Source organism: Brassica oleracea, chromosome C3 (genome assembly GCF_000695525.1).
Source record: "Brassica oleracea var. oleracea cultivar TO1000 chromosome C3, BOL, whole genome shotgun sequence".
In the NCBI taxonomy this organism is placed as follows: domain Eukaryota; kingdom Viridiplantae; phylum Streptophyta; class Magnoliopsida; order Brassicales; family Brassicaceae; genus Brassica; species Brassica oleracea.
In genome coordinates, this window is record NC_027750.1 from 8,458,754 (window position 1) to 8,469,369 (window position 10,616).

Genomic DNA, 10,616 nt, shown 5'->3' on the forward strand with positions numbered 1-10,616 from the left:
TAAATTGGTGTGATTTTAATTTTTGGTAGTAAATGTTTGTTTTTAATTTAAAATTTTGGGTTTTAAAATATAATAATTTCAATTTGTATTTTTATAAGACTAAAATTGAATTAATATTTATATATTTAATAATAAGCATGAGTTTAATTGTATTAATCACTAAAAATGAAAAATATAACCTTTTGTAATAATAAAAATAGAAAATATTTTTTAAAATTTATTTAATGGCAACAGTTATAGTTTACCATGTAAGTAATCACCAAATTAACTATCATAAAATATTTTAAAACAATTAAAATTAAATGACGTAAATTATAAGTTATACATAAAATAAAATTTTCTCTGTATAGTGTTTATGATTTAATAAGATAGATAATAATAGTCTTGGCGCTTAGAAAATATATGTGGGTATATCCTCTCGCACCTACCACCATACGAACAAGATACTGACCCAAAGAAAGTAGAGGTTTAAGCCTCATCAGTAACATAATCTTGACGTATTGTAAATTTTCAAGACATTAATTTGGCACTCTCGAAAATATTGGAAATAAAGGAAAGGTCAAAGACAAAACAAAAAATATATAGACACAATTAAGTATATGTATATGTGTGACATATAAGTCACAGGCGGCACCAAGAGAGATGACATATTAGCTGGCCACTCGTTATTATTCTCTTTTCTTTTATAAATAATTAATATTTCCTTTTTTTTCCCAACTGGTTCTCTGAGACTACAAACTCGAACAGAGAATCTGAGATTTTCTCGGGAAAACTAAACTACATCTTAACTCTAGATTGTCTTCCCGGACAGAGGAGATCTGTGAAGTCAAACAACAACAAGAAGTTGAAGAGAGAGAGTTTGGTTGGAGTTTGTGGATCAGAAAGGTCACTAGTTTGATCCTTTTGGTACACGTGGCGTAATGGGTATGGAGTCATGTTGATGATGTCCAAGTCCCTGAGTTCGTCTAACATTCCTCTTCTTGTTCTGTCTCCAATGTCTTTGTCTTGTTTCTGATACTTAAGAGAGATCTTCAGATCCGTTCTTTTCTTCTTTTGCCTTTGTGATTAAGAGAAAGAGATAGCAGCAAAAATGATGAGAAACAAACCGACAAATCTCCCGGCGACGAACGGTGGCAGAGTCTCCGGCGCCGGCGGTGGCGGCAGGGAGTCAGGCGGTCATGATTGGGAGATGAGACCAGGAGGAATGTTGGTTCAGAAACGTAACCCGGATTCGGATCCTGTCGGAGCTAAACCGCCGCCGATGGTTAGAGTCAGAGTCAAGTACGGTTCGGTCTACCATGAGATCAGTATTAGTCCTCATGCTTCATTTGGTTAGTCTCTTTACATAACCCTTTTTAAGAGATTAATGATTGTACGTGTGCTTATGTGAATTTGAATCATATTTGTGTTTGTTTATTGATGCAGGGGAGCTAAAGAAGATGTTGAGTGGACCAACGGGTATACACCATCAAGACCAAAAGCTAATGTACAAAGACAAAGAAAGAGACTCAAAGGCCTTTCTCGACGTTTCGGGAGTGAAAGATAAATCCAAGATGGTGCTTATCGAAGACCCGATTAGCCAAGAGAAACGTTTCTTGGAGATGAGGAAGATCGCCAAAACCGAAAAGGCGTCTAAAGCGATTTCCGATATTAGCCTCGAAGTTGATAGGCTCGGAGGACGTGTAAATGCTCTTTTACTTTTCTTGGATTGTTTAGTTTTTGGACGAGTTTTTGAAAGTGTTTTTTGGGGTTCGCGTTTTGTAGGTTTCCGCGTTTGAGATGGTAATTAAAAAAGGAGGGAAAGTTGCGGAGAAGGATCTTGTAACGGTGATTGAGCTGTTGATGAATGAGTTGATCAAGCTGGATGGGATTGTAGCTGAAGGTGATGTGAAGTTACAAAGAAAGATGCAGGTATGTAACTCTAGTGACCGATGATTTTCGCAACATTGTTGGGTTAGCAGGGCCGGTTCTAGGTACAGCCAGATGAAACATTCGTCTTGACCTTCCAAATTGTAAATATATATTATAAATTCATTGCATTGTCCCCAAATTGTCAAACTTTTTTTTCTATTAAGATTAACATAAATCTTAATTTGGTTGTAACGTTTGTTTTCTGTCTATGTACAGGTGAAGAGAGTGCAGAACTATGTGGAAGCACTTGATGTTTTGAAGGTGAAGAACTCTATGGCTAATGGGCAGCAGAAACAGTCTAGTCGTCAGAGACTTGCAACGATTCAAGAACATAGGCAAGAACAGAAGCCGATACAATCGCTTATGGACATGCCTATAAACTACAAACAGAGGAAGCAAGAGATTGAAGAGGAGCCAGGAGCAGGACCAAATCTTATGGATTCTTCAACTAAATGGGAAACATTTGATCATCATACGGCGACGACAACTCCATTGAGCTCTGCAAATAATCATGCCATCCCACCCAGGTTCAATTGGGAATTCTTTGATTGAAAATAAAAAGTCAAATTTGGTGAGACCTTTTTCTCTACTTGTATGCTTAATTCTTGTGTGGAGGTGTTTTCTTTTTCCTTTTTCATCTTCTACTTGTTCTTCTTCTTATTTATCATCATCATGATTCTTTTGATGTGCTTAGATTTTTGTGGGCGTTGTTGTTCGTTATAAGAAATAAACAGAGACGCTACTACAGATAATTTGATCATGTGTGTTTTCATTTTCTTCACTTACAGTTACTTTTGTTGCAAGTGACTGAAAACCTACTTGATGAGTTCTTTCTCTCTCTGTCGGTTGTTTTTTTATCAACTTCGAAGGATTTCAAAAGTAGAGAATGAGTGGGTCTTCGAGCTTCTAAGTCCTATTATCATTTGAGGCTGGACAAAATATAAGTAAAAATCTTCTTTCATCTTTTTGTCAATAAGGACAACTTTTACTTTTCTTTTGGAACGAGGCAAAATCATATAATACAAAGTGGGCCATTTGTTTGTTTTTTCCTTTTTAATAAACGAAAGCGAGGTGAAAAGGTCAAATCAGAGATTTCCACGTAGAGCCAAATACTCATTCGAAGTAAATGGTTAATTATAAGTTGGGTTAAGATGAGAACTGTGTGTAAAAGTTGTTTTTGACATTGCAACAATGATGTGCATACTTGGTTTTATTCTTACAAAACATTCATTGGCTAAACTAGTGACTACCCGAGAAGCAATCACCTGAATTAAAAGTAAATGAACGAAATGAATAGCAACTAAAACATATAACTATCGATGCTCAAGTTAAAATAATGTAACGTGACTGACTAGAGAGCATAAACTGAGGAAATAGAGATGTTTAGTTTTGGGCATGATCAAGAAATAGTATGAGGTCCAACTTGGTGTTTAGCAGTGTAGTTTAATAAGAAGAAATTTTTTCCAAGAAGTGGATGCAATTGGATGGACCGGAAGTAAGACCATCTCTAATGTAAAATTCTATTTTTTTTCTATAAAATAGAGTAAAATAGAATATAAAGTCAAAATGTTACAATCTCATTCCATTTTTGTTTTATAATGAAGTAATGCACAAACAAAAAAAAGAAATTATTCTATTTACGTAGTAAATTCATTTTTAACTCCATTATTAAATGAGAAATATAGTAGGTTTGAAGCATTTCCTGCTCTATATTCCATTTACTTAATTTTAAAGTCAAAAATAGGAGGGATTGGAAATGATCTAAATCGAAGATTTTGATGAGGATGAATGAAAAAGAAGTGTTGCCTCCAATATAAGTTTGAATACTTTGTGGAACATATGAGCATCTGAGTCCTTATGTAATGGATATTGCATGGATTTTGGATCAACAATATTAGTTTTGTTTGAATTAATCACTTCTAAATAAAACTATATTGGAGAACATTAAGAAGTGAGCACCAAGTTCTATGATTATGTGAGTTTTAATAACTGAGTTTTGTATGAAGTCAATCATACATAATCATGTGGAAAAATAATCATGCAATCTAGCTAGTTGACATAAAGTACAGCTTCACTCTCCTGATTAAACTAATAAAGAGCAGGCGTCTATATACCGACAATCATATCCAAATCATGATTTGCCTGATGCAAATGAACATATTATATATACAATTATGATAGATGACAAATAATCGATGTAAAAAGATGAAAAGTGAGAGATTAGTAATCATTGTGAAGCTACTACAGATGAAACATTCGTGACTTATTAGAAAACACCATATATTCTACAATAATAAAGAATAACTCAAACTTCGCGACTCAAAGCAGTAAGCGGAATCATCATGGATGGGAGTGGGACCAAGTTAAATATAATATTAGAATGACATGAAACATAATATTATATATATAACTTCAGTGGTTGTGATGTCTCCACGAGAGAATCGACCAACTAGGAGGATTGTGCTGTGAGGTGTGGACCAAACATGTAATCATCAAACGAAAATGCTAACTCACTAAGAAAATCGATAGGGGCTAAAATAAATTGTCGACTGTCGGTAGAAGAGGACAGAACAAGTAAGTAGTTAGAAGCAAATATCAAAGAAAGCATCGCAATCAGTAGTGAAGGCTTTTTTTGTTTGTTTTTTCTTCAATAACTATATCAGATTTCAGATTAATCGATATACAATAATCACGTGAATACCGCAATATCAAAGAGTGTAGCCAATAGAAATTGACAAACAAAACGAAACAAACAGATAAAAACGCATTTCATTGATCAATATAATGCTTTGAAAAGTAGTGTGACAAATATTGTTGTGATTACATCCAAAGATGTCAATACAATACATTACAGTAAAACATGATCATGCGTCTTCCCCACATGTACTGGGGTCTCAAAAGCTTGTCATCAACCTTTTCTTTAGATTCATTGAAAAAATCATCACAAACTATTGTAATGTGACCAATTCTCAAAAAAAAATTATTGTAAAATACGAAGGAAATGTCGCCGGAAAAGATGTTTGTCCGTAATTTTAAAAAACTATTAGATTTAGGAGAATGTTTTTGATAAATATGGATTTTAACAACATTATTGAAAGGTATAACTATCGGTAAAAGGAAAGTAATCAAATAAAAATAATTGGCACCATTTGCTACAACGGCAAAAAAGAATAGCATCGTGAGTAGATAATTTTACCAATGACAATGAAAATAGTAGATAACTAGACTATTTACTTTTCTTTTTCCTCTCTCTACCTTATCATCTCGTCCCTATCTCTCCCTTCAACCGTTCATCTCTGCATTTCCGGTGACTGGCGCGTGGCGGCTCCGTTAGCGCCACCGCCGGTCCGTTTAGCTTTATTTTCATTGTATTTAGTAGATCTCGTGTTTAGATTATGTTAGGGTGTGTTTCTAGATAGGCGGAGGGCTTTGGTTCGAGGAGCTTGTGTCGGGTCACGATCTTCATGGAGGTCGTGTGGCTAGTTGGTTGGGTCAGCCGCCGGTTCATGGTGGTCCCTTATCGAGTCGTGCCTCGGATTCCTTCGTGCTTGTTTGGGTTGGTAAACCGGATGGTCTTGTAGCGTCATGGTCTTGGCGGTGGTTTTGGAGTTGATTGCTGGGGTTGGTCTTTCCGGTTGGTGTCTGTTGTGTCTTTAGCAACGGGTTTGTTTTGGCGGGGCCAGATGTTCCGGCTTTAGTTTCTATAACAGATTTCTTGTTGGTTTGGCCTGGTCTTTTTCATGTGCTCGGCCTTTCCTCTTATCCGTTTCAAGGTTGCTATGCTAGGAGTTGGTTCAAGTCTGGTTTGTGGTTCGTCTTTTGGATGTGGTCTTGTTGCGGGAGCATCTACTCTCTCTTCCTAGAAGCTGTGTGTTTCTAGTGGGGTTACTAGCGTCGCAGTGGTTCCGTCCTTCAGTTTTTCTCTTGCAAGGAGGTGGCCATTCTTCAGTCGGTAGATGGCTGAGTTTGGGATGCGAGGGTCCGCGTGTAAGAATTGGAGGTCTTGGAAGGCGTTTTCCCGGTCAGAGTTCAAGGTTTTTATCTTCTGCTTGAGCTTGTTTTCGGTTTAGGCTCCTCTTGGTAATGGTCGTGGTGAAGTTTCTGCCTTTGTTCTTTGTTATGTTGCAACTATCTCGGCCGTTTAGAGTCTGGTGGGGTTCTTGGTGTTCACTCTCCGCTTTGTAGCAGTGTGGTTCTACTCGAGCTCTTGTCTTTCAGCTCTTTTGGCGATGTGCAGATGGCATGATTGAGTATTATGGATTTGGAGACCCTCTAGTGATTAGTCTCTCCTTTGTCTCAAGTTGGTATGATAGTTTGGTTCCCATAAATCTCTTGGGTGTAGGTTCCCGTAAATCATTCGGGCTTTGTTTGCCTGAGTATAGCATTATGTTTGTAAGCTTCGTTTCAGAACTCTGTTTAATCAAATTCCAGTTGTGATGGAAAAAAAGATAATGCTATTTGAAAATTCCAAATTATATAATGATAAAATATCCTCATCGACTGTCTACGTGTATTCTGTTTAGTAGGATGTCCCTTCCATATGAATGGAACAATCGTGGAATGCTATTTGAACATTTTTATAAAAATATATATAATCAAGGTTAAGTTAGTTGATGTGTGGGTTTAATCGCCGTCTAAACGACTTCAATCATTCATGCTACAAATATTTAAAGAGTAGCATGAAATGATGAAACTCTTTTGTCATACTTTTTGAATACTAGGATAGGAGGATAAAAATCTTAATTATGTTAGATCCTTATATGTTATATTAACTTTGAACTGCTATATTATTTACTCTTATTTCTATTAAGTCTACAGCAAAGGTTATGTAACACAACTAAGTCTAGCTTATATCGGAAAGACTCTTTTTTGGCAGGCCAATAAAACTCCATTTCCACCCACTAACTATATATATGTAATATGCTATAGAGTTTGTGAACAAGCCCGTAAGGCTATGATTCTCGCAGTATACTAATGGGGTTTTAAAGGCATGGGTCCCGCGTGTTTTTCAAAAATCGGTTGCAGAAATCACGAGATAAGAATCGACTTTGAGCAATTTCTTGTATTGTTTGCGAGCCCCACTAATACGTGGCGGCCCGCAATGGTTCCTTTTTTATTTTTTATTTTTTATATTTTAAATCAGACAAAAAAAAAAAAAAAAGAAACCCAAAACAAGTTTCACCGATAATCATGCTCTAAGTTAATTTCTGCTTTAACAAGCCTACCTAAACTGAGACACATTTTGTGTACTTTTTTATATTAAACACTCACCTTATGATTAATGAAGGGAAACAACGAGGTCACTGAAGTTATATGGCTGATCCGTACAATATTTTATTCCGGTAGTGCCCAGACCGGGGAAAACGATCATTTCATACCCAACATATTGTGATATGTTCAATTCATACCCAACTTATATGGCCGTGCTAAAACATACCTGAACTTATATAGTTTTCTCAAAACATACCCGACTTATAATTTTTTGGCGAAATCAACCAGTCACCATATCAGCTGCCACATCATCCACTTTTTTTCGCGTGGATGCTACGTCAGCTAATTTTGCTGACGAAGATGCCATGTGTACTAATTTTTTTTGAAAAAAACTAAATAGGGTTTTTATAAAAATAAATTTATAGAAAATGTAAAATTTTATAAATTTTTATTATTTAGTTAAAATTAACAAAAATTAATTAATTTATTAATTTTTTCGCGTGGATGATGTGGTAACTGATGTGACGACTGATGTATGATGTCGCCAAAAAAATATAAGTCGTGTATGTTTTGGCACGACCATATAAGTTCAGGTATGTTTTGACACTACTATATAAATCGGGTATGAATTAAACATATTATGATATGTTGGGTATGAAATGACCATTTTTCCCGTCCAGACTGTGAAGTGAATGTAAAATGTTGCCGGGACGACCTAACTTGTTCTTTAGAAATATTGGCATTTACGAAGTAAAGAAAAGTACCACTAATAGCTAAACTTATCAGATCTATAATCTCTACCCTTTTTTTAGTTTAACAAAGGTAACCTTTCTATTTTGTCCCCAAACTAATAAATTTTGGAGAAGCATGAATCTATAACTTAAACAACTGATTAATTGATCAACTAACTTCACGAGGACTCACCAAGCTGGGTTTTTGGAATTAGACCATGGATACTAATGGGAAAGCATTTTCTCAGGTATTTTACGAACTTACGTTGAGATATTGTGTTACTGTGTGCAAAAAAAGAGAGAGAATGTAATGTCCAAACACTCATAAAGTAACGGATTTTATTGTATAGCAAGAAAGTTTGAAATAATGGCAAGAACATCAGACGATCAAACTTAGTAAATATACCAAATGTTTGGACCGGTAATAACAATTAAAAATGTTGATAAAGTTTAATATTTCTATAACATATGAAGACCGATCGTCTAACCCTAAGCATTATCCTAACACACAAGAAGGGGAGATGAAAAATAACAATCCGAGGACACATAAATTTACGTTAATAAACTCATTCAGTCAGTATAGTGGAAACCAAATTTGAGAGACATTAGGCAGATTATGACCTACATCATGATAAGTTTAAAGCAAATGGCGAAAGAAGTAACAAAAAGTAGATAATTGGGTTTGATGCAGTGAGCTAAAGAACAAAAGCAAAGAAAAAGAGAAGCAGTTTGTCTTATCAATGGCTTGGTGTGTGGTATTAGATTGAAGAGAACCTTGTTTCATCTATTTCCGTAAGGACCTGAACCATTCTTTCTAGCTAAGAGATTCCTCAGAATCCAAGCATTTCAGAACATAATAGTCAGACGGCAAAGGTTCCGTAAGGAAATCCTCTTTCTTGTATTTTTCCCTATCCTCCTTGGCTCCATAAGATCAAAATGGTCGATAATATTTCAACTGGTTCCACAATGTAATAAACTATAACGACCAAGTTTGCTAAACAAAACCAGGTTTACTAAACAAAACCTTGTTTACTTAAATTATATCTCTCAAGCAAAGCCTTTCCAATTATTTTAATCGTGTATGTGATTTCATATACCTACTTATGTAACTGAAGCTATGGTGGGTGTTGTAGATCTTGCTGTTGACTCCGGCGATCACATACAAAAGGAGTTATGTACGAGATGAAGCGTCGCTGGAAACTGAAGAACGAAGCGTCGCCGGCATATAATTCCGGTGAAATCTTGATAATGTTTAACACGTGTATGTGATGTGTCAAGTTGTTGTAATATTGGGCTTGTATAATGTTTCCTTCATGGGCTTTAATACAAAACTTGGTTGACAAAAAGAAAAAAGAGAGGATAATTTGCGAGAGGAAACCTTAACAAAAATTAGGGTTTCAAATCTCTTATTTTCTGGACGGTCCAAAAGTTAGGTTACTCCTTTAGATCTTAAACGACTGGGAGATGAAAGCTGCGAGATTGGGAAGTGAAGAGGTTATATCCAGATAGGATGAGTCACCTACCTGACGATTTGCTCTTACGAATCCTCTCACTGGCTCCGGTAAGAACTGCAATGTCCACAAGCTTATTGTCTAAACGATGGAAATATGTGGGCCAACGCTTGTGTATGACGAAACATGTCCTTACATTGGTCCCCTTGGATTTGACCTATTTTGTGGTGTGTCCTTGCCTTTACAAGAAGCTCTCAAAACCCTAAATCTCAAACTTGGGAAGTACACCGATTCCATAGATACTCTCTTATTAACAAACATCCGCTCCAATCTCCTAAAGATGACAATCAATTTGAATTATTTTTATAGTTATTACACTCGTATCACATTCCCAAATAACCTCAATGTCTTCAAAACACTCCTTGTCTTGAAACTTCAAGGTAGAATTGTCCTGGACGTTGTTGATTCTCCTGTTTGTTTCCCTTCCCTGAAAATTTTGCAGCTCATTTGTGTGAATTTCCGATGCGAAGAATCTTTCACAAGACTTTTATCCGCTTGTCCAGTTCTTGAAGATACTCCACTACAAGAAAACAGCGGTATAATGAGGGAAAAAATCGTCGGTATGTCGTCGGAATAACGCTATTCCGACGACATAACGACGAAAAAAATCATCGGAAATAACTCTTCGAAAATTCATCTTTCCTCGGAAATCCCTCGGAAATTTCCGACGGAATTTCGAGGGACTTTTTTCTTCGGAAATTCCTCGGAATATTCCGAGGAAGATGTCGTCGGAATATTCCGAGGGATACACTTCCTCGAAATATTTCAAAAATTAAAAAAAAAATTATAATTTTTTTAAATTGAAATTCAAAAATATAAAATTAAAATTGAAATAGAAAACATATTTAAAATACAAAAAATAATAAAATAGTTTTTATAAATAAAAAATGTTTTATAAATACAAAATTAGTTTTAATAAATATAAATATTTTTATAAATATGAAATCATCATTTATAAATACAAAATAGTTTTTATAAATAAAAAAAACAATAAAATAGTGTTTTTAAATCAAAAAAAATATTTTATAAATACAAAATTAATTTTAAAATATGAAATCATCTTTTATAAATCCAAAAATCGAATTTATATACAAAGAACGGTTTGTATATTTAAAAATAGTTTTTATAAATACAAAAAATAATAAAATAGTGTTTATAAATCAAAAAAATGTTTTATAAATACAAAATTAGTTTTAATAAATATGAAATCATCTTTTTATAAATACAAAATAGTTTTTATAAATACAAAAAA

General features: G+C 34.8%; 1 protein-coding gene and 1 pseudogene across 1 annotated transcript; both read left to right on the top strand.

The window, feature by feature from the left end:
• Nucleotides 1-611: 611 nt before the first annotated feature.
• Nucleotides 612-2,696, top strand: LOC106336145 (BAG family molecular chaperone regulator 1-like). The gene is made up of 4 exons (XM_013774892.1): nt 612-1,331; nt 1,426-1,682; nt 1,765-1,911; nt 2,128-2,696. The coding sequence occupies exons 1-4, from the start codon at nt 1,091-1,093 to the stop codon at nt 2,461-2,463; spliced, it is 981 nt and encodes a 326-aa protein (XP_013630346.1). The 5' UTR covers nt 612-1,090; the 3' UTR covers nt 2,464-2,696.
• A 6,621-nt stretch (nt 2,697-9,317) lies between these two features.
• LOC106334239 overlaps nt 9,318-10,616 on the top strand; it is a 3,911-nt pseudogene continuing 2,612 nt past the window's right edge.